The 24016-nt window shown below is 42.4% G+C and overlaps 1 protein-coding gene across 2 annotated transcripts in view; it reads left to right on the forward strand.

The window, feature by feature from the left end:
• The first annotated feature begins 4166 nt into the window (after nucleotides 1-4166).
• Nucleotides 4167-24016, forward strand: part of GFOD1 (glucose-fructose oxidoreductase domain containing 1) — a 63006-nt gene continuing 43156 nt past the window's right edge. Inside the window, exons 1-2 of one of the 2 annotated variants that reach the window (XM_044432635.1) lie at nucleotides 4167-4699; nucleotides 4826-5012. In XM_044432635.1, the coding sequence (XP_044288570.1) occupies nucleotides 4895-5012 (118 nt within the window). In that variant the 5' untranslated portion in view covers nucleotides 4167-4699; nucleotides 4826-4894. Of the gene's footprint in view, nucleotides 4700-4759; nucleotides 5013-24016 lie in introns of those variants that run through there. The other variant, XM_044432634.1, reaches the window with a different exon arrangement.

A 24016-nucleotide genomic window follows, 5' to 3' on the forward strand; every position in this document is an offset into this window, starting at 1 on the left:
TTATCCCCACAACAACAACCCTGTGAGGTAGGTTGGGCTGAGAGTCTGTGACTGGCCCAAAGTCACCCAGTTGGCTCCATGGCTGAGTGGGGACTAGAACCCAGATCGCCTGAGTCCCAGTCCCATGCTCTTAACCACTACGCCACACTGGCTCTGACTGGTTATCCTGTCCAAGGTGGCATCCCTTCCCTTGATCTTTCTTGTTCTCAACCCTTGGCTTGTTCCTGACCATGTCCTTGTTCTGTCTTCTGGTTCCTGAACTTGGCCTGTACTATGACTGATTTGGGCTTTCCATTAAATCCAGTACTGGCACTCTTTCCTGAAGTTTTCTTGCACTGGTCCTAGTGCCTCTGTTGCTCTTGCTTTGTCTCTGTTCACATGTCCCAGCTGCAGACCCTGACAATATTATTTAAAGTTACTAGGAAAAGCTAAGCACCTCCTGTTTAAAGATCAACTAAAACTGTGAGACCAGGGTCCACTTCAGAAGCTTTGGAATGGCATTTGGTTTGATATAGATTCAGCCTCATTCAGAATAAAAAAGTGTCATAGTATAGAGGCTTTTAGGCATAACTTAAGGGCCATTGATTTTGGTGGGCCTTCTCTGAAAAGCAATCTGCTTGGATGGTGAGGAGGAGGAAGCTAAGATGCCTGTCTACTCAACAGCTCCTGCGTGTCAAAAAAGGGGTTCTAATGATGAGAAAGAGGATATTGAACAGCTGTAGCTGGTAACAGTGGTGGTGGAAAGACATACTCACAGAAATAGCTGGCCCCTGGAGAGTGTGTAAGAGCACTCAAAAGCAGCTGCTGGTTGAAGGGGAAATGAGGGATCAAAACAAATTCCTGCAAGTGGTTCTAGTCCCTCTCAATCTTATCCTAACAACAATTCTGTGAGGTAGGTTAGGCTGAAAGTCAGTGACTGGCCCAAAGCCATCCAGTGAACTTTGTGGCCAAATGGGGACTAGGACCCAGTTATTCATAGTCTCTGTGCATCACACATATGGGCTTTGTACCACACAGAACCTATTAGTGGAGAACTTCTATAGCTAAGCATTCATTGTGGGCAGGAACCCCTCCCTTTCCTGTTCCCAGAAAGTGTGGGGGAAGGCTCCCTCCCATCCCCTCAGTTCCCCTACATCACAGCCAAATTGGGAATTGTTTCTCTTTTACTTAAGTATATAGGATTCTTTTGCATTTTTCTTGTGTTTCTCCATCTCTTTGCTCCTTGACGAACCCATTTTCTTCACTCTTTTCCTAAAATCTTACTTTTTTTAACCTGCTAAAAAAATCTTACAATATTTTTTTACCTGCTTTCCCACTCACCACTCCTCAAGCTCACTCCCAAGCTGCCCATAGCAATCTCTTTTTTCCACCTTTCCCATCTTCCACAATGGTGTCCTTTGCAGCTTTTTAGGAGCTCTGCAGCCTGTGAGAGCAAATGCCCTGCATCCAACGACCACTTCTTCTGCCTCCTTTGTCTGCCTCTTTTTATGACCAAGTCTGAACCTAACTAAAAACCTTAAGGGTTGCAATGATATTGAAGTAGCTAGGGCAACACTACTATAAGCAATACTCAAATTGCCTCTAAAATTAGTAAAAGCAATGTCATCTCATTCTTTGCAAGGTGGAACCTACAACAGAATGTTACAGTATATCCTGACTTCTTAGTGGAAGCATTCCTGTTCAGGGCTTCTACCAACCCATTGGCTATATGCTGCTTCATTTTCCCAAAGACTGTAAAGAGCTCACCTAAGGCACACCCCCCGCCCCCGGCCAATATATTGTGGCAAGTGAGCATGTTCAGTCTTCACTGGACAGTTTTGGAGTCGTTGGCTTCTTTGCTTACTGTTCTTTTAGGTTCTTGCATAACTTTTGTACTGACCCTTGTCTGCATCCTCTGATTAGAGAGCATCAGCTCTTGGGCTGTGTAGAAATTAAATAAATAACCCAGTGGGTATAAGTGTCACAGAATGTTCAGAATATTCTAACTTATGAGAGAAAATGATTAGTAACAGAATTTTGGAGAATGGCTCAGTATATAGCACAGAAGTTAAAGGTTATCTTGGCCATGGAAAGAAATATGCTTAGGATGCCAAAGCAAGATAAGTAGCATGGAGAGCTTTGAATGAAGAGAAGGGAAAGACCATGAGGCAGAGTGAAGGAAGGACAGTAACTGGAGAAGATGGGGTAGAGGATGAAGAGCCCCTGGCTAAAAGAGGTGCTCAATGAAGGCTGAGGGGTTAAAGCAAAGTGAGAGGATGTGAAAAAGCTTCACCCAAGTCTGGAAGATAGAAGTACGTTATTGTCAGGAAGACAATGGACAGGTAAAAGAATTTGAGGAAGGAGGCTATGATAGGGTGGAGAGCTGAAATGAAAAGCGAATTGCATCTAGACTTTAACCTACTTAGAATAAATCCACTGAAATCAATTTACTTGTCCCATTGATTTGAATGAGTCTGCTCTAACATGACTAAGACATTGATTTGAACCTGTCAACCAGATGCCTGCATGTTAATGCTATAAGAAAATTTAGATGGTACTATGTTTCATACAAGTAATACTGGGAAGGAACGTAATAAATTCTGTGGAATTTCAGTGAGGTGTTAAAATATGCCTAAACAAATGCTGTCTTCACACACACACACACACACACACACACACTCCTCCCAGAATTGCAAAATAGATGTGAGGAGGGGAGAGGAAAAATAAAAAATGAAACCAATCATCCTACTAAGGTTGTTTCTAGATCTACTGCATAGAAGACAGAGAAAAGAGCTTTCTTGTAGCATTGATAAGCAGTGCTTCTGATATGATGTTTCTTAAATTGGTGGACTTTTCTGAGGGCAGTTCCCTAGCAGGCAATGGTATTTTTATTCACGCAGGCCTTTGGATGATTGGTTGCTTGATTGCATGGGATGGTGTGGGTAATTTGTTTTTATACTGCCACTGTTTTTTTTAAAAAATTAAGGTCATATTTGTGATTATAAGTTGCCCTGAATGCCATTTTCTTCATAGAAAGGGGGTGTACACATCAAGTCAAATAGATAAATATTTTAAAAACTTTTCTGGAGAGTCGCTAACTCTACCAGCCATGGTGTAGTGTTGGAGTGGGAATCAGGAGAAAAAGGTTCTAGTCTCTGCTCAGCCCTGAAGCTCAATGGGTGACTTTGGATCAGACAATATCTGACCCTAACCTACCTCACAGGGTTGCTGTGATGATAAAGTGGAGAAGAGGAGGATCATGTAAGTCACCATGGGTTCCTCAAAGAAAAAAGGTGGAATAGAAATATAATTTTGGCTGCTCCAGCACACTGATATAAATAATAAATTAAATTGTGACTTAAATCGATAAATTGTGTAGAAATAATACATAGATGTAAGAGATACAAGTGGCAAAGTAATAGAATCTTCTCCAGGGAATTGGTCATTTGTTCGTTTTATGCATATAGGATATAGCCTGGATATGGCTAGATAGAATGAATCCAGATGGAAACAAATCTATGGAATTTTTGCAGGTACATTCGTGTCTATAAAATGTCTTTGTTCGTGAACACCCTTAGTTGAGCTTTTTAAATTAAGAAAGGAACATAAATGCAGGGCTTGCATGTCAGCAGAAAAAGTGCAGCGTGTGCGCGTGCCTGACTTGGCCTGATTACCCAGAGCGACAAGGTTGCAGCAGGCAACCGCCGCCGCCGCCGCCGCCGCCTCGAGTGTCTGCGGAAAACAGGCTGGCGCTTCCCCCGCGGTGTGCCGTGATAGCCTCCTGCCCTTTCCGCTGGGCGTGCCCCGAGGTTAGCCGCTGCCCGAAGCGCGCTCGCCCGCCCGTCCGCCCGTGCGCCATCCAGTAGAGACGAGAGAAGCCGCTGCTCAGCTTCGTCTCGCCGCTTTGCAGGCAGGCTTCTGCCATCGCCGCCGCCGCCGCCTCTTCTCCCCTCTATCTCTCTGCCTCCCCAGCAAGCTCTGGAAAAGGGAGAGCTTGGCGGCCAATGACATGTGGAGAGCTACCGAAAAGGGCGTTGCAGGGAATATGTATACACAGACATAGCCAGGAGGTGACAACCCAAACTCCTCCTTTTCTCGCAATGCTCAGGAGTGTGTTGTGGTGAACATGGCAGATGACGATTAAAACCCGGCTGGCGGCGGCGGCTGCTCGCAAGCGCCGCGCCACTTGTTGGCTGCCCTCCGGGTCCTTTTGTGGACTGCGTTGCGAGGGCGATGAGCAAAGGGTAGGGCCGTTCCAGAGGGCGCTGAGCCTTTGAAGCAAGCGATCGGGTTTCTCTTTTCTCCTTCCAACATTAAAGCATTATTTAGCGTGTGCGCGTGTGTAAGACGGGGGCAGCATCACGTAGGAGCTTAAGTCGGGCACCGTGTATGCGAAAGAGAGAGATGATACGACTATGGAGACTCAGCGGCCGGGAGCCGAGGAGGATACCGGCTTGCTGAGGAGGCGGGGGACGCGGCAGCAGAGGCCCGGCGTCGGGAGCACAGCCAGTTGCTGCCGCAGGGATCGGGTGCCGCGGGCTATGTGCAGCCGCCGCAGTTCCCAGCTGGGACTCGGCGCCCTTTGCCTTGTGACTCCGCATTGCTCCTGTGACTGCGGCTCGGCGTGAAAGGGAGGAGGGCCAGCAGGAGGAGGAAGAGAAGGGGCATCGAGAGAGGGGAAGGGCAGGTCGGCGCACGGCGGATTGGAGGAGGAGAAAAGGTGAGGAGGAGGGAGGGGCAAGGACGACAGCCAGCGGCGGCGGCGGCGGCAGCAGCGGCCATGCTGCCCGGGGTGGGTGTGTTCGGCACCAGCCTGACCGCTCGGGTCATCATCCCGCTGCTCAAGGATGAAGGGTTCGCGGTCAAGGCGCTGTGGGGCCGCACTCAGGAGGAGGCGGAGGAGCTGGCCAAGGAGATGAGCGTCCCCTTCTACACCAGCCGAATCGACGAAGTCTTGCTGCACCAGGACGTGGATTTGGTCTGCATCAACCTGCCGCCGCCTCTGACCAGGCAGATCGCTGTGAAAACTCTGGGTGAGTCCAGTGTGGCCGGCCTCTGGGACAGAACTGCTCCTGCCTCGAAGCAGTGGGGGAGGTGTGTGGTGCGGGGAGGGGAGAGGAGGAGATCTCTTCGAAAGGAAAGTGCCCAGGCTTCTTGTCTGACTAGAAGCCTTATGCCCTGGATCTGTATATCCTTACGGGTGGAACCCGGTTATTAGTGGGGGAAAAGAAAGGCGCGCGAGTTTGTTTATTATTGCTGCTTATACTCCATGACATAGCTCTGCTTCCTGTGAAAGCCAGCCTCTAAGACGGAGTCATGCCCCAAATAAAAGCCCTGAGATTATTTGGAGATGACAGGGTATGGAAGATCATCTCAAAAGTGCCCCATGTTCACCTTTGTAATTAGCCTAGGCTTAATTTCTAAAGCATGAGGCATTTAGGACGTCAAATGTCATCCTTGCTCTTAAAGTTCTTGTTCCTTAACCTTGCAATGTAGCTTCTGAATGGGGTCAGTCAAGCCATGATGGAGGAAGGCTTTCTGCACATACTCGGCACTGTTGGCCCTGAAAACTGGCCAAATCTAAGTCCTGGAAAACTTTAAGTTGAAGTAATTAAGAGAACCTTTGATGAGGTTTTCATTGGTGGTCCAGGGAGAACTAGCCTCCCGTGGCCTTTCCAAACGTGTGCCAGGTTTTCTCCCTGGAAAAGGTTGACTTCCTTATTGCCAGGTGCTTCTTTGAAGCCCTATTATTTCATGCTTCCTCTTGCTTAGTTATCTTATTTGTATGCCACCATCAAGAAGCTCAGGCCAGCGTATGTCAGAGCAGGCGTGTATGAGAGTTTAATACAGGTCAGGGCAACTTCTGGCCATCTAGATGCTTTGACCTGCAAGTCTCATGCTCTCTCATTGATTATGTTGGCTACCAGTAATGGAAGAAGTAGGCCAAAACAGTTGTCTACGCTGTTTTTGGCTGGCAGAAGAAGAATAACCAGATTGTATTAGAATGTATTGCCTTTCCTCTTTGTTATGTTCCATCATGTATATTTTGTGGGATAAAGCTGAATGCTGGGAGAATTTTGAGATGTCATTGGTCTTACCCAGTTTTAAATAAATGTAATTTCTAACTTTGACTCATTATAAAAATGTCAGTTTATATGTTTTAATATGGGGGGTATTTTTGTTTGTATTGACTATTACATGTTTTATATTCTTCCCAAACACCCTTTGAGAAGTGTGTTCTAACAGCAATGCAACGTATCTGAGTGTGAGTCATTAATTTAGTTGAATACCTGAAATAGGCTTTTATATCTGAATATATTCATACAGTTTTATTTTTGCTGATTTAAGAGGCAGGTAGATGCAGTTAAAAATCTGGACAGTGTGATGATAACCCTTCTTTTGTTATTAGTATTTATAGTAAGTAATAATTCGTTTTTCCTGGTCTAAACAGCTGTCAGTAGAAAGCCTATTGTGTAGCATGAAGAGAGCCAATTTTGCATTAATATTAAGGCTAGGGAAGCTATTGCTATGTTTGGAAGGGCTATAGCTCAGTGGAAAGAGGGCATGCCTAGCATACAAAAGTTCCTATTTCAGTTTTTAGCTAAAACCTTGTAACTAAGAGCTGCTGCCTGGCCATGGAGACAGTAAGTTAACTAGATAGATCCATGGTCTGACTCTGTATCAAGTAGCTTTTGATATTTGTGCATTTGTATGCATTGGTTTTGAGGCCATTTTGCTGCAGCAAAGAAGGTTTTAGCCTTCCTGGTGTTGCTTCCCCACCACGTGTATACGTTTGATTTATAACCCACTTTTTGTCTTGAGTTCAGATACATGGTTCTTTGCTTCCTTGGTTATCATTGCAACAACCCTGCAAGTTTGGTTAGGTTGAGACAGGAATTGGTCCAACGTCATGCCATGTACAGTACTTTATCGGTGAGTGGTAAATTGAACCTTGTTGGATCACTGCTCTAACTCAGCCTTCCCTAACCAGGTGCCCTGAAGATGTCTCATGCCACAGTGCCCATCATTCCTGGCCAGCTTAGCCATCAGGGCTGGGGTTAATGGGAGTTGTAGTCTGACACATCTTCAGAGAACCAGGTTGGAAAAGACAGCTCTAACCACTGAACTGGCATTGTAAAGCATTTGCCTGTTCTCCTGGAATGACGTAATGGGGAGCCTTCAGTCTACTAGCAACTCAGAAGATGCATTCCAAATTTTAGCTAAGGAGTGTTCTCCAAATGGTATAGGAATGTAAAGCAAGGATGCAGGACCATGAACACCCATCAGCCCGTATGTACCAGTGATGCTTGTGCAGCCGTATTGCACATGGCATTCCATTTCAGATAAGAGTTAGATCTGGGTTGAGGAATCTCAGCCTCAGGGTCAAATATAGACTTCTTGGGGTCCCAGCCTGGCTCAACTGGTTTCCTCAGAAAGCCATACCCTTCTTCCTGGCCTCACCCCCTACTTCTAACCACTGCTTTTTGTTAATTTCCTGATTTTTGTGCACTTCCTCCCATTCTAAAGTGTTGTGATGTGTCTCCTAAGGCGTAGTTTCTGGCAATATGATCATTCCACTAAAATAATCTACATATTTGTTCTATTTTGGCTTTGTTTTGGCCCTTGAATTTGGCCTTCAGGGTTATAGCAATGATAGGTGCAAACTAGAATTTACTAAGCAACAGACAACTCGGCACAATTTGATCCTTTAAAAACTCTGTATAGGAAAACTCTTATGAAACAATTCAGATGCCATAGGAATAATTTTTACACACATATTTGCTGAGCAACAAAATTTGTATGTCATTTATATGTGTTAAACCATATATATAAATAAGTAAAATGCATGCCCCCTTTTGCACTACATTATAGAATCTATGTGACTTACGATAATTAAAAAGTGAAAAAGAAATAAAATACAGTAAAATAGTAGACAGCACGCAATAAAACCATAGAAGCAGTAAAAGTAAAAGCCTTTAGCAGGCCCAGACTAAAAATGTGAGACCATGAAAGAGACAGATGCACTTCTAAATATGAATTGTTAATTATCTGAGCATCACTACTGAAAAGGTCCTTTTCCTCTTCTGTACCGGCCAAGCTTTAGCCGGTGGAGGAAGAGCAAAAAAGACCTCAGAAGTTGAGCACAGTTCTCAAATTACTAGTTAAAGGTGCTGATTCCTTGGATAACTTGGCCCCAGACTCTTTAAAGGCCAAAGCCCACATCTTAAAGTATCTGGAAATCAACTGGTACCCAGTGAAGCCAATATAAAACAGGCATAATGCAATCCACCAAAAATGGCCCAAGTAACCATGTGACATTCTGAACCATAGAACTTTCTGGGCGGTCTTCAAGGGCAGTCCCATGTACCATGCATTACAAGTGATCCAAAGATAGCAATTGAAGTGTGAGGAGAAATGCAGATTTCCACCCAATGCATTCATTAGCTACAGGAGGAAGGACATTTAAACCTGTGCCTTGGGTGATGGTTGTTCATTCTGACTGCTGCTATGTTCTTTCCAGAGCTGGTTTTAAAGCAGAAGGAGTATACTAGGATATTCTCTTTGATCAGGCATATAATTACAACGGATGTAGGACTAATCAAAGAGATTGTTATTCAACCTTACCCAGATTCACTGCCTCACAGAAAGCCCTGTGAAAATCACTGTCACTTGTGCAGGCAACAGAAAAGGGCTGTTCACCAGTGCCACTGGACCCTGTGCCACTTGTAAATAGAATCACATGATACTACCTTATACTTTGTGAGAGAGGTTGGTTTTTCTTGCTTGGGGTGGGGAACTTTGAGACATCTGCGGGCCAGTTTTGTTCCACTGGATTTCCCTTGTTAGCTATACTGTTGTTGCCACCCTGTGTGATTTGGTGGCGCCTTAAAAAAAAAAAAAAAGGTGATTTGCTCCAGAGTTTCTTGCAGTGTGCTGCTACAGAATGGTGAAAAGGTCAACATTTGCTTGTTCTCAGGAGATGCAGGACTTTTCCCCCTGCAGTCTGGAGTTGTCTGCTGTCAAAATATGGCAGCAAAGCACAATTTTTAAAAACAGGTTTTTCTGTGTGAAGTTCAGTAGTGCAGTAGGAGGGGAGGGGAATGGAAGGAAGTGCCCCAGGGTGGGGGCCCAGGCAGTGCCATGTTGTCAAGAGTAGCTGACAGCCTCCAAGATTGTAGAACTTTCCCAGCTCTTCCTGGAGATGCCAGCAATCTTGTATGCAAAGCACGTGCCCCTCCACTGAGTTCTAGTTCATGCACTAAATTGCTCATCCAGCCATTAGAGAGAAAATAGATTTTAATATTTTACTAGCTCCTCTTACGCTTTCCCTTTTAAGGATTTCCATTCCCTTTCAAGGACTGACTCAAAATAAGAAAAATGTAATTTGGCCCACAATAACCTTGCCATTTAATGAACACATTTGCCCCCTTCAATCTTGTGTTACAACGGTCAGGATAGTCAGCCTTTCCCAACATGTTGCCCTTCAGATATTTTGGGACAACTCCCAGCATTCCTGACCACCGGGTGTACTGACAGAGGTTGATAGGAGTTTAAGAGCAAAATATCTGGAGGTCACCAGGTTGGGAACAGTTGGTGTATTGTCTTAATTAGTTTGGATGTGTGTGAGTAAAAAAAATACAGTTTGTTTATACTGTTATTGTAACCTTACATGTTTTTCAGTTGTTTTGTTCTGCCTTTTTCAAATTGCCAAACATTCAGTGTGACATGTTGCAACTGCTGTTGCAGGTTTCAGTAAAAAACGAAAGTTATTAACAGGAGGGTACACCCCAACTTGCTGATTTCTGGCTCTGCTCCAATCTTTTTCATCACACCCTGATACCAGGAAATTAAGCAGAGGAAGTTCTTTCCACTGTTTTATCTCACTTTTAGGAAAAGTTTCCACTGATTAATTTCATTCTGTCACGTTGCTGTTAAAGACATAGAAACAGGACCAGAATTAAGTGGTAATGCCATTTATTCACCTTGTCTCTGTTTTTTCCCAGGCTGCCACTATCCATAGAAAAACATCAATTTCCCTACTAAAAGGCAGCCATTGATTCCATTGTGATAATAGCCACAAGCAGTAGGGAATTCTGGGAAATGATAGGAAATTAGAGTGGAGAACTCTGGGATACAGTCACATGACTTCTGGGATTGGTAGTTTTGCTCTGTCAAGTTACCTGTGCCTCTGACTACATTAGAGGCAGGTGACAGGGTACCTGTGGGCACAAAGCATCCCTTGTTGATTATTAGGCATCTGCCATTAACATGGGTCCCTAGTTTGTTTTCAGGTGTGTGCTAAAAGATACTTTCTGTTTGAAAACATAACAAATGTAGAACAGAACCACTGACCTCTTAGGACAATCCTTTTCCTACTAATATCAGTTTTTGTAGTTTTACTGAGAGCTTTCAGTGTGCAATTGAGGTCCAACACTGACCCTTTGAACAGAAGCAACTTCTGGGAATGAACATGACCAGCCATCTATGGAACAAAAAACAGTGTCGATGCTAAACTCAAATCCAGACGGTTTCACATTATGAAATGGTATTGGCTGCTTGCCAGTTGTAGTTATTACATCATTATTGTTTGCAGTATATAGGAATGCTTCATTATTACCAGACAAACCAGTCATGCTAACAATTCATTAGCAATATCGCAGCTAATTAGCAAGCCAATCTTATAATAAGAGTTGTATCACTTGTTCCTAAGCACATCTGCTTGGAAGGATATGTGGTAGGTCTCTGTGGGCTCAAGTCTCTAGAAAGGTTTATGGGATCAGAGCTTTGCCATGTCAGTCCTTGTTAGGCAAGGTGAGCCCTTACCATTAGAGAGAGTGAGGTAGTCACTGCAGGAAGCAGGTGCTGGCAGGTGGTAGCAAGAGCTGGAGAGAGCTGCATGTCCCGGGCCTGCCTGTGTTCCCTAGACCAGCTGAATGCCTGCAGGTGAGGTGTGGGGACCTGTTCCTTCCCAGACTTGGAGGAATTTTCACTCCCCAGTCCATGTCTACCGGCACAGTTATTGCAATGTGAATTTGAATCCGGTCCCAATATTCTAGCTGGGTTTTATTTTAATATTTTTCCAGTAAACAATAAACAAATCCTCATTCTTGTGAAAGATTTTATAGATATTTTCCTCATAATGGCCTTAACATTTTATTTATTTATTTATTAAAACATTTCTATGCCTCCCCATTCGCCGAAGCCTCTGGGCGGCTCACAACATCAAGTTAAAATACAAACATTAAGTTAAAACATTAACTTAACATAACATTAAGTTAAAATGTTTGTAAAATACAAACATTAAGTTAAAATACAAAAATAACAATATAAAATAAAATAAGTCGCCCTGGCCAGATAAAATCAAATAATATTAAGAATTAAAATGACGCTTAAATAAAAAGGTCTTCGCCTGGCACCGAAAAACAAATAACGACGGCGCCAGGCAGACCTCTCTGGGGAGCGCATTCCATAGATGAGGTGCCACCGCAGAGAACGCCCTCCTCCGAGTACCCACCCTCCTATTTTTTTGTAAATACTGCACTTCGTACTAGTTTCTTTTTTTTAAAATGCTGACCTCAGTAGACAGGATGGCGTTTCTCTCACAGTTCATGGAAAGTATCTTTTGGTGGCCATTAATGCATCTCCTACTAGTTCCATTATTTACTAGTACTGTTAACAAAATAAAGCTCAGTAGCTTGGAGAAGCAGTTTGCCAACGTATCTTGGCTTCCACATATCTCAGAATTCCTCGCTCATAACAAAGCTCTTGTGTTATGACTCAGTAGTATTAATACCTTGCTCACTGAAAGTAATAGTTATATTTTGCTAAGGCTAAATATTTTCAGAACCTACATTCTGGGACAAAAGTAGAGCACTTTTGTCTTTTGCCTGAATGCAGACATGTTTTTCTCTGTCCTTTAATAAAAACCCCTCATACCTACTAGTGCTCTGAGCATCTAAACAGCTGCTAAGGAGCAGCCATTGATTCATACATCAGTAAGATCAAGGCAGAATAATTTAGTTAATCCCTACCCTCAGGATACTGCCAAATCATCTTTGTCAGAAATTAGTTATCTTTGAAATTCAGATTAAAACTTGCAAGTGTCAACTGTCAGTCACATTCAAAATATCTAAATTATGGTATTTTCCTGTGTATGTATTTCTATTAGAATGGATACTGAATTGCATCTTAGTTTTGTGAATCAAGATGATTTATTTATTAGATTTTTATCCTGCCCCATTAGCCATAAGGCTCCCTGGACCAGTTACAAAAAAAGATATATTCTCAGATAAAATGACAATATACATTAAAACGCTAATACAACAATATTAAAATCTCATAACCTAACAAGCAAAACCACGCCAGTGTTGAACTTCACACAAACAATGTTAACATGAAAGGTATAAGCACAGTCTATAGTCAGATATAAGATTTTGAAACCATTAAAATCATTTTAACAATTAAAATACCAGGAAAATAAAAAGGACTTTGTCTGGCACTGAAAAACAATACAAAGAGGGTGCCAGGTGACCCTCACTAGGGAGCTGATTCCAGAGTTGGGGGGCCACTACTGAAAAGGCTCTTGTAGCCACCCTCCTTATTTCCTGAGGAGGGGGTTCCTTCAGAAGAGCCTCTAATGATGATCTAAGGGGCTGAGTAGGTACATATGGGAAGAGGCCCCCCTTTAGAAACCTAACCCCAAGCCATTTAGGACTTTAAATGCAAGCGTTAACACCTTTATGTTTCATGATCCTTTACTTTAGCAATGTACATCTCAGTGATGTATTGCTTGTGATAGTTGAAAAGTTGTAGACAACTTTTGCATTTGAAGGATAGTTATAATAATGAGCTACCCAAAATCATAGATTCAGTAGAGTAATCATGGAAAATCATGGAATCATCAGAGTGTTCAGAAAACAGAACAGGATCTTCTGGTGAGTTTTGGAGTGATTTCCAGATGGTCAACAAGGATTTCTGACATCTATTTGTCTAACAATAATAAACAAAGGGTGCAGTCCAAAGGAATGTCTGTAGTCCTCTGTATCAGGAGGTTTGTGCAGGTTACTTCTGCACTCTGCAAAGCAGCTTGATGGCCAATTTCTGCTTTCCCACTGGGGCACTTTAGAGAGGGAAGGAATGAGGCTGAGAGCCACCAAGATGCATTGTACCTTAGTGCTCCCACCTCTTAGAATGCCTCCTAACCACTTTCACTGAAGTTGCTGTTAACGATCTGACAAGTCAACTAGTGTGGTTCTTTCCACCCTGGCTGCAAAAGTGGGAGGAGAATCTGAGTGCAGATCCCTTGCTGTGAGGCAGGAGTTCTTGTTTGCCTTTCAGTCTAGGAATTCAAAAAATCCTGTGGCCCTCTAAACATTGTCTAAGGGCTATAGGAATAAGACTTTCCTTTCCTAAAATAAATTGCTGGAAAAGGGTAATTGGTAAGGAGAGAATGAGGAGTGGATTTCTATGTGAAAGGCCTTGTGGGTTTTGGTATTGATCACAAATGATCATGGCATCTTGTTCCTTTTGTTCCCAGGGATTGTCTACTTGCCACAGGCTGCATTTTGCATTTGACTCTAGTTCTCCTGCCATACGAACATCGGTCCACTCCTGGTGTAGAATATCAATTATTCATTCCTTCAGCTTTAATGTATTTGTGAATTGTGCTTTTGGCTGCAGCCAGGTGACTCTACTAAGTGATCTGTGCTATGGAAGAGTCAAAAATATAAAACAACTTGGGCGTGTTCTGGAGTAATAGTCTGATTTTAGTCAAAAAGAACATAAATCTGTATAGAAAATGCTTTCTGCGTTACTAGACTGTAATTGGGCCTAGCAGTCAGTGCTCCCCAAACAGGTGACCTTTCTATACAAGCTATAGATTTGGAGTGAATCCATACATTATTTCATGCAAGCTATGTACTACTCAGTTGCCGCTCTGCTGTTGCTATTTGTATCCCAGAAACCTATGCCAATGATGGGGCCATAAATCTGTCTCCTGTTCCCACTTATGACTGGATGTTTATACCACGTAATCCAAAGTATGAACACTTTCTTGTAAGTCTAACTATCACACAGTGGTTAGCTTATCTTTGCATATTACAAATGTGACTTGTGAGTCTAATCTGTTCTGCCTGCCATTTGAACAAATGTATTTACAATTCTGCTCAGAAGTAGATCCCATTGAGTTCAGTGGCTCCTACTTAGATGAACAGAGCTATGACAAAAGAATATTTAGATATTAATATCTAATGATATAGTCATATTAAGACATATTAATAGCCATAATGTGTCTTTGGAAGCCCTCTAACACTTTATGTGAAACTGCCTAGCAGGATTTGTGCACGGGTTGCTGATTGGAATCCATCCCTGCATTGTCTTTTTGAAATAGACTTCTTATAGCTTATGTTCAGATCTAATTGCTTAATTAACTCCAAACGGAGTAGGGTTAAATCCAAACCTGCTATTTTACTAGAAAGTATTGTTTCTGCTACTGAACTGTGTTTGCTGATTAGCACTGGCAAGTTAAAAGCAAGATGGAGAAGTGTAGATGAAATTCGGCCTTGAGCAAGGCCTAACATTGCCATCCAAACTGCACTTACTACAGGACAGGTCTGGAGGACTCCATGAAACGTAGTTGTTGTGTGAAGATGATTTGTGCAGCACTGTTTGGGGCACCTTCTGTTTCACTGCTCTTAGTCAAACAGTGGACAAATAACCAATCATTTACCATGGTACTTGTCAGCATGGTAGAAGGAATAAAGGTTTAATCTTGTCAGGGTTTTTTACACAGAGGAAACAATAGTTAAGTCAATCAAATGCATTAGAAAACATCAACATGTATTTTTGTTGGTTTGCTACATGACCATGATCCCAGACAACTTGATCCTTGGGCAGAGTCACAGTCCTAGTTGTCAGTCAGCTGCTTTGTTTACATCAGAAGCTGAGGACATTTTTTGTATATGTGGCAGGGACAGACAACGTGGTAGCACTTAGATAATTCTATATGCATACTAAATACAAAGCACAAGCCAGGTATTTTTCTGTCATGTGCATGCATCCCTGGTCTGTGTTCTTGCATGGTTTATAGCTGTAATTTCAGAAATAATTAAATCTGTGCATTTTTTCCAAAGATACTGGAGAATTTCTGAATCCAAAATGATGAAAGATCCTGCAGTGAGTAGCAGTTCCTACTTCATGATGTGAACTGTTGTTCCTGGGTGGCTGCAGGGGTAGGGCTGAACAGTAAAGTAGCATCACTTGAACCGAAGTCCCATTGCATAAGTGGACTTCTGTGGTTGCAGTGCTGGATCCAACCTTGTATAAATTTTTGTGAAGTGTGGAGATTTAAGTCAGGAGTAGCTACAGCATAAAGGGGGCACACAAACTTGTCCCGAACCTACTCCACAATTAAAATATCCTTAAAAAGAATGGAATGAACTCCAAACCTGGTGTTCTGTCTAGTTCAGGGGTCTCGAACTCAACTTACCTGGGGGCCGCTGGAAGTAGAGGCTGGGTGAGGCTGGGCCGCATCAAGTATTCACCGTGGTGGTGGTGGGCCGCTCATCCCATGTCGCTCCCGGAGGCCGACCCGGTCGCCACCAGCGCTTTGAAGGCCGCAGGGCCCCTCCCCCGTGCCTCCCCTTTCCGGCGGGCAGCTTAGAGGGAACATTGCACCCAGAGTAACGACTCACGCAGGTGCGTGTGAGAAAAACGTGTGGGCCGCACTATCACTAAACTTTGATATCAAGTGAGGGCCACAAAATATTGTCCCACGGGCCACAATTGGCCTGCGGGCCGTGAGTCTGAGACCCCTGATCTAGTTTAAGATGTAGCCTCCTTTTATTGCTGGGAACTGCAAATTCACCATTTCAATTGCATTGCAAAAGTTTGCATTCTTGGATATTGCTTCTGTACATACTAAAGTTGTGCTGATTCATCCCAAACCATTTTATTTTTATTTATAATTACCTTGCATTTAGAAATATGATTTAAACATATTCAATGGTCTTTTGAGGGCATGTTTTTAAATGGTTCTAAGAGCACTGTATATTGATTTCACTAACCAAGTGTGGTATTAAAAGGGCTTGCATGAGCATCAGTATAGATTCTGATACATTAAATTAGCTAATTGAACTCAGTTCCGGGAGTGTCAGCAAAGTATCTTTGTTTTTATCAGTCCTGAAGTCACTTGGATAAAATAAGTTGGCAGAAAATTCTATTTTGCTCTCAGTCTTTCTTCTATGTGAATAGAATTAGTTCTTTGCACACGCTAAAGCATTTTAAGCACACTACATGTCTTAAATCTCTGGTAACATCAGTAAGTTGTCACAAAATCTTTGTTACCTTTTGTAAAGCACTGTATGCCATCTGCAAGGATGGCACTTAATGTAAATGCAGCGCTGAGTGAAGTGCAAAGGCTTAAATATCTTTAAACAGGTTGCATTTGATGGCTAATATTTTAATGTATAACAGCACTCAGACTACTCTCATGTTAATTAAATTACGGCTGTGCCATTCGCATGTATTGATTTAACTGCCTCTGCTTTCCCTTTTGTCTTGGCAAGAATGCAAGGCAGCAGCCCTACTTGTCTTGCTAGAAGTGATTGTTTGCTGCCTTGCATGTTGCTGGTAAAATAAGAAATGTTAAGTAGGTTCAGGTCTGTGACACCAGGAACCTATTCAACCACAATTCTGTAACTGCTGCATTGCCAAATGGATGAATTACCAAGGATAGATTCAGGGTTTTTTTTTTTTAATTTTTTTGCTGAAAACCTAAACTGACACTGGACGGAGTTAAAAATAAAGGCAAAAGGTGTTGATTGTGCAGTGTTTGAGAGGTAAGCATATTCTTTATGCAAACTGGCTCATGTAGGGAGCTTTTGTAGCTCAGATGTACCTGTACCAGAGTGTTGTTGTTGTTAGTCCGGAAGCCATGTCCGACCCATCGCGACCCCATGGACAACATTCTTCCAGGCCTTCCTGTGCTCTACCATCCCCCGGAGTCCACTTAAGCTCACACCAACTGCTTCAGTGACTCCATCTAACCACCTCATTCTCTGCCGCCCCCTTCTTCTTTTGCCATCTGTTGTTCCCAGCATTAGGCTCTTCTTCAGGGAGTCCTTCCTTCTCATTAGGTGGCCAAAGTATTTGAGTTTCATCTTCAGTATCTGGCCTTCTAAAGAGCAATCAGGGTTGATCTCCTCTAGGACTGACCGGTTTGATCACCTTGCTGTCCAAGGGACTCGCAGGAGTCTCCTCCAGCACCATAATTCAAAGGCCTCAATTCTTCGGCGCTCAGCCTTCCTTATGGTCCAGCTTTCACAGCCATACTTTGCAACTGGGAGGACCATAGCCTTGACTATACACACTTTTGTTGGCAGAGTGATGTCTCTGCTTTTTAGTATGCTGTCTAGATTTGCCATAGCTTTCCTCCCCAGGAGCAAGCGTCTTTTAATTTCTTGACTGCAGTCCCCATCTGTGGTGATCTTGGAGCCCAGGAAAATAAAATCTGTCACTACCTCCATTTCTTCCCCATCTATTTGCCAGGAAGTGAGAGAACCAGATGCCATGATCTTAGTTTTCTTAATGTTGAGTTTCAAGCCAACTTTTGCACTCTTGTTATCTTTTGGCTTCCTACTTTACCATTCCAATCCCCCAGGATGATAAGGACATCATTTTTGGGTGGTAATTCTAGAAGGTGTTGTAGGCCTTCATAGAACTGGTCAACTTCAGCCTCTTCAGCACCAGTGATTGGGGCATAGACTTGGACTACTGTGATGTTGAATGGTTTGCCTTGGATTCAAACTGAGATCATCCTGTCATTTTGGAGATTGTATCCCAGTACTGCTTTTCCTACTCTTTTATTGACTATGAAGGCTACTCCATTTCTTCTGAGGGATTCTTGCTCGCAGTAGTATACCTGATGGTCATCTGAATTAAATTCCCCCATTCCTGTCCATTGTAGTTCACTGATTCCTAAGATGCCGATGTTCAGTCTTGTCATCTCGTCTGACCACATCCAGCTTGCCTTGATTCATGGATCTTACATTCCAGGTTCCTATGGAGTATAGATCTTTGCAGCATCGGATTTTCCTTTCACCACCAGATACATCTGCAACTGAGTGTCCTTGGGGCTACTAGTACTAGCCCTCTGCTCTTCCCCAGTAGCATATTGGACACCTTCTGACCTGAGGGGCTCATCTTCCGGCGTCATATCTTTCTGCCTTTTGGTACTGTCCATGGCGTTTTCCTGGCAAAGATACTGGAGTGGGTTGCCATTTCCTTCTCCAGTGGTTCACGTTTTGTCAGAGCTCTCTGCTGTGACCTGTCTGTCTTGGGTGGCCCTGCATGGCATACGCAGGCCCCTTTGCCACGACAAGGCAGTGACCCATGAAGGGGCAGTGATCCATGAGTATTCAGTTCAGAGTACTGAGGAATTATCGGTGGTATTCTAAGTAACCATTTTTGTTCATCTCTCCATCCTTGTTTCATCTCTTGTACATAATCATGCGTTTGAAAATTATATATATTGAACACTGAGAAAATGTGGGTAATATCTGGAGTAATTAGTTTGTCTTCCTCCGATCTTACCATCTCACCTAATAAAGTTAATAGCAGAACTCAACTCGCATTCATGGAATGAAATAGGATTGCACCTGTATTGATTAATTGATAAGTTTTTCTCCAAGGCTCCACTACCTTTAGGGCATCATTGATGCATTTGGAATTATGAACGAGTGTTATAAGCACATTGCTTCAAAGCAGGTCAGCCTCCTGGATGTTCATGATCATTGTCAATGCTTTTAAATGTTTAAAAATAAAATAAACTAATCAGGAGGATTAGGGAGTGTGAGAGGCATCAAGATTGGTATTTACAGGCATATTTTCACTCATGGGCTTCCCGTTGATTTTGATTAACGGAAGCAACCTATCATTAGATGCTAAGACAGATAGTGCATCACTTAGACTTGCCAAAAGAAAAAGAAAAAAGAACGGCACAAAATAAAATGGAGCATGTTTATATGAACCAGAAGGCTCAAGTAAATTATAGGCAAAGTTCATTACTTGGAAAGAAATCAGTTCTGCACAACTTGCAATGCTCAGATCCAAATATAATCAGTGTGTTTCATGGCCTTAGTAAACTTTGTGCAGCCTGCAGTTGCAAAGACGAGGGGTTCCAAAACATCGTAATGACCACAGTATATGAATGAAAGCAAATTATAGGTGCTTGGACTAAATATTCCCATTAGCAATATTACCCCAATTCATAATATTTTTCTCTTAGTACTGAACAAGGTTCACACTCTAGTTGCTGTAAATCAGCCTTCCCCAATATATTGGCCTTCAGATGTTGTGGACTACAACTCCTAGCATCCCTGACCATTGGCCATGTCATCTGGAGCTAATGGGTGTTGATATCTAACTAGGTTAGGGAAGGTGGTTATTGACTATCAAGTGCACAGACAAGAGGCTTTTTTTCTAGTTAATCAAGTCAAGGCAAGCAGAAGTTTTAATGCAGATGTTTACCCTACTATCAAAAGTGAATGGTGAATAAAACTCTTCGTGATTTGTGTTGAAACACATAAATCTAAAAATGTTTAAATGAGCTGTACAAACATGCTGTATTTGATATAGGCATAAAACTACTGCGTCAGAGGGATAAGGTGAAAAAAGTACTTTTAACAATGCTTAGAAGTTCCACCTTAGCCTTCATTTCCTCATGTGATAAAAACAAGGCAGTTTTTAATTTCCTTATGGTAGGCTGGAAAATCACTTAAGAAACAGTTGATACTTGAAAGAATGTTTTAAAATAAATAAACCAGATGGTCATTTACTAGATATGTGATGGAAAGAGACACATTTTGCATTGGTAATCAGTGGCATGATATCGCTCCACCCATGTAATTTTTACGGTAGTTCTCACGGTGTTCTGTAACTGTTTTTCTTACACAGTGCATGTTGTAAACTGATCAGAATTTTGAAATGGCAATGCCCAGATTTCATAACAAGGAAGCATAATTCATTTCATAAGAGAAATCCCTAACCATGTTATGAAAAATGTATTATGCAGATTAGTACATACATGCCATACTCGTTCATATGCATAACACTTTTATCCAGATGAAGTTGGAACCACTTAAGCCCCCGCCCCCCAAGTTCTATATCCTCAGAAAATTGGTTCTGATACTCAGTTGCAATTAGGGATAAAAATAAAGAGATCGCTCAATTTGATATGCCCAAGTAGTGGCATGTGTCCAGCCATGTTCGGCTCTGTATTGCTCTCTTACCAAAAGCTAATTGCTGCTTAAGAACTGCAAGGCCTGAGTGTGTGTATGGAACAAATTGTCTGTGCGGTTGCGTTTCCTGATGCAAAGTGGTATGGAGTTTCTGTACCTAGTTACAAAGGAGGGGAAATATAAACAAGTATCATGTCCCAGCCCTCTTCTGCTTTCCATCAGAAAATTCTAATGGCCATGGTTAGAAGACTGCTCCTTGTGGACTCACATAATCTAGCTTCTTGTAATGCAGTATTCATCAACAACACGGATGCAAATTGATTCTGTGATCATTCCACCCCTTCCCCTGCTACTCTGGGAAATGCTGTCTGTTTCATTTATTTCCTTTCAGATAGGAATGCTAAGAAAAGATCTATGTAACATAAATCCCCCAAATCCTTGATGTACCAAACAATCTTCTGACTCTAAGATTGTAGTTTGAATGAAAAATGAAAGATTTTGCATAGAGCAATACACCAGTGTTTCTTGAAGTAAAAGACTGGTAAAACATTTCAGGTGTAGGCTTGTAATTGACATTTAATCTAAAATGATAAAATCTGGCCCTCAGTTCTGTACCATCTTCTACTGTAACTTATGAAAAGATTCAATAGATACTGAAAAATACTGATCCATAGATGGTAGGACTTGGCAGACTTCAGTTTCAAATCCTACCAGTTACGACTTTTGTGGCCATACTTCTTCCTTCCCCTTCTTTTTATGTGGGAGGACTGGAGGTGGGGAAGCCTACTTCCTCCTTGTTTTGTATATATTCAAGTTAATAAAGGCTACTTAAAATGAATGCATAAAATAAGTAAATAGAACAATGAAGAAGTTGAGCAACAGAGAAGAACTGCCCTGCCTTTATTAGCCCTGCTGCAGTAGCAGCCCCGGATGATGCATTGTAGTGTTGAATAGTAAACCAAGAGGTCCTCCTACACCATGTGGCAGAAACAGTGACTCAGTGCATTTCCGTCCACCTGCAGCACAGGACTGCATTCTCTTTCACTTTCCCAGCTTCATTTCTTCATTTTTACCCATGGACTCATAAGGTTCCAAATGACTGAAGAGTTGAGTGTTACAACTACTTCTAGAAGTACAAGAGGAGCATAGTCTTTTGTTCCGCATCACACAGAAAGATGGTGATGTAGACTAGTGGTTTTGGAGTCCAGGTCACCTGACTTCATGACACTTGTACTTTAAGCAACACAACCCTTTTTTCCTTTCCCTGCGGACAAGCAACACTTCAGCAGAATTAGCAATTTCCGGCAGTTTATTTTAGTCTTGAACAAAGAGCGATTTTGGACTGAGAGGTTGTGGATACGTGCATGACAGATGATGTTTAAGAAGTGGGCAGCATATATAGATCGTTCTGTGATACATCTGATTGGGACATATGAGTATCAAGTACGCATGTCTTTTGAACAGGAGCTCAAGGGCAGAATTGGCATGAGTTGGCCATGTTGCTTCCTGCACAATTTCTCCTCTGACACATTGTCACTGGCTGCCAATCAGTTAATTTGGGTTTTTTCTCCATTTCTGGGGAAGTTTCTTTCTTTGCTTCTATGACAATTTAGCTTTCAAAAGTCAAAAATAAGCCCTGTATTCCTTTTTCTAGCAGCACTCCTCTTACTGCTTACCTGTGTTGAATGAGGTGCCAACAGGTTTGGAAGCGATTATTTATATATATCCCTCTTGGGAAAGAAGGATCCTGACTAATCTGTTGAAGTAGAAGAGAAATGTAATAGTTGTCGGAATCCCTATAAATATTACATAAAGGCATGGGAATCCCAGTTTTCCTGGGGGTTGGAGGTGGGGGAAATCATTCTCACCCTTAGGTAGTTGTGGTTATGCTAGATCAACAATGCTTTTTCATTGTCAGTCAAAACCATTCATTTGATGATCACAGGTACACAAGTCCTGTTTTAATAGGTGTTGGAGAGATGTTATATCAGCTAGGGATGAGCAGAACTAGCTCAACAGTCAAGGGAATTGTTCATTTACTTTTTAGTGCTTCAACAAGTCTCTGTGTTGTTTGACTGATCATTTGATCCCATGCAGGCCAGAGGTTATGCCCTATTTGCAAGGAAGATGCATACACTCTGCTGTGTTGAAAGACAAAGCTTTATTAGTAGGAGCTTCATAGAAGGGTCATAATTTCAAGGAAAAGATCAAAGGGAAAGAGAAACTAGGCTCAAAAAGGTGTATGTGGGTTTGCATGCTTGTGAGGAGGAATGGGGATTTATTCCTTTTTAAGAAATAATGTTTAAAATAAACCCAACACAAGTCCTGATGCAACAACCAATTTGGGAAGAAAGTGAGACAGAATACAGGTGGATTGGGGATTGTCCTCATCATACTTTGCAATTCTTTTCTTAGTATCACTGTTTCCTTTTTCCTTATCATCCCATTTTTCTCCCTCTCCTCCATGAATCTTCTTTAGAAGTTTTTCATAGTTGTCCATGTCCTTTTTCTAGTTCTTCCTGGAATAAAACAAAAAATAACAGAAGCGACTGTAGAGGAAAAGGAAATAGCAGAGATGACTTTCCCTTAATAAAGATTCATGTCAGCCTGAGCCTTTTGCCTCATTGACATAAGAAAAAGTGTAGCCAAGATGGAGCCATGTGAAATTAGCAGGTTCTTGGCACTGGATTTGTATTGATCTTGTATCACATACTCAGTTTTGCTCCAGAGGGGTCAATTTTATTGTTCATTGGTATTGAACATATATTTGAAACTGCTGGAGGAGGTCATCTAGGGCTGTGGTGTCATCAGTATGGGATGTATACCCAGTTGAAGAAGGGGATGTCCTGAGTCAGTGCTGGGGCAGGATATTGGACTGAAGGAGAGTCCATAACCTGCAACTCATTCGAGGCAAGACAGAGCTATTGTTAATGAGTTTGTTTGTTTGCCCAGTCTAGCAGTGTTCAGCCTGTTCTGGCAGAGGCTGTGCTTTCCCAGAAGGATCAGTTCTTCCATTCCTGGGTGCGTTGAAGCTCTGGTTACCTTGGTGGTTAGGGGTGTATTTTACCAGCTAGAACCACATCTAGACAAGCATAGCCTAGCACAGTTAGTGTAGCTAGCACAGATCATGTGTAACCTAGTGATATTGCCAGTAGGCCTTGTACGTGGGGCTTGCCACCTTTGAAAATAATTTGGAAACTTCTCTTAGTTCAAAGTAGGGTACTAACAGATTGGTTGATAGTCATGTGACATCAGTGAGTCATCAGATGCTCTGAGTTCTAGTTCATTTCCAGACCTATTTTAAGGTGTTGATGCTAACTTTTACAGCTCTAATAACTTTGGGGCCAGAATATCTAAACAAATGTCTCTTTTTGCATGTAACTGTTCAGAATTGGAGATGACATGAGCAGAGCTGGCTAGAGCCAGGGATCAGACTAGATGGCCTGGGAGGCCCCTTCTGACTTGCTTTGCTTCTATATTTCTAGAATCTTACGTTATGTTTTGTGGCCACCTTCCAGTTAAAGTTAGGCAGGTAGCTACAAGAAAGAGTTCTCAGTTATAATACCCTGTTTCAGAAATGTGCTTCACAAGGAGGCGTGCCAGTGGTATAGTGGTTAAGAACGTGGGAATGAGGCTCATGAGATTCATATGCTAGTTCCTGCTCAGCCATGCAGCTCACTAGGCCAGTCCCAGACTCTCAGTCCAGCCTACCTCACAGGGTGGTTGTTGTGAGGATAAGTCTGATAGGAGGAGAACTGTGTAAGCTTTCTTGAGTCCCTTGAAAAGGGAAAAAAGTAGGA

The sequence above is a fragment of the Varanus komodoensis genome, unplaced genomic scaffold (genome assembly GCF_004798865.1).
Source record: "Varanus komodoensis strain SLA01 unplaced genomic scaffold, ASM479886v1 scaffold243, whole genome shotgun sequence".
Taxonomy (NCBI): Eukaryota; Metazoa; Chordata; class Lepidosauria; order Squamata; family Varanidae; genus Varanus; species Varanus komodoensis.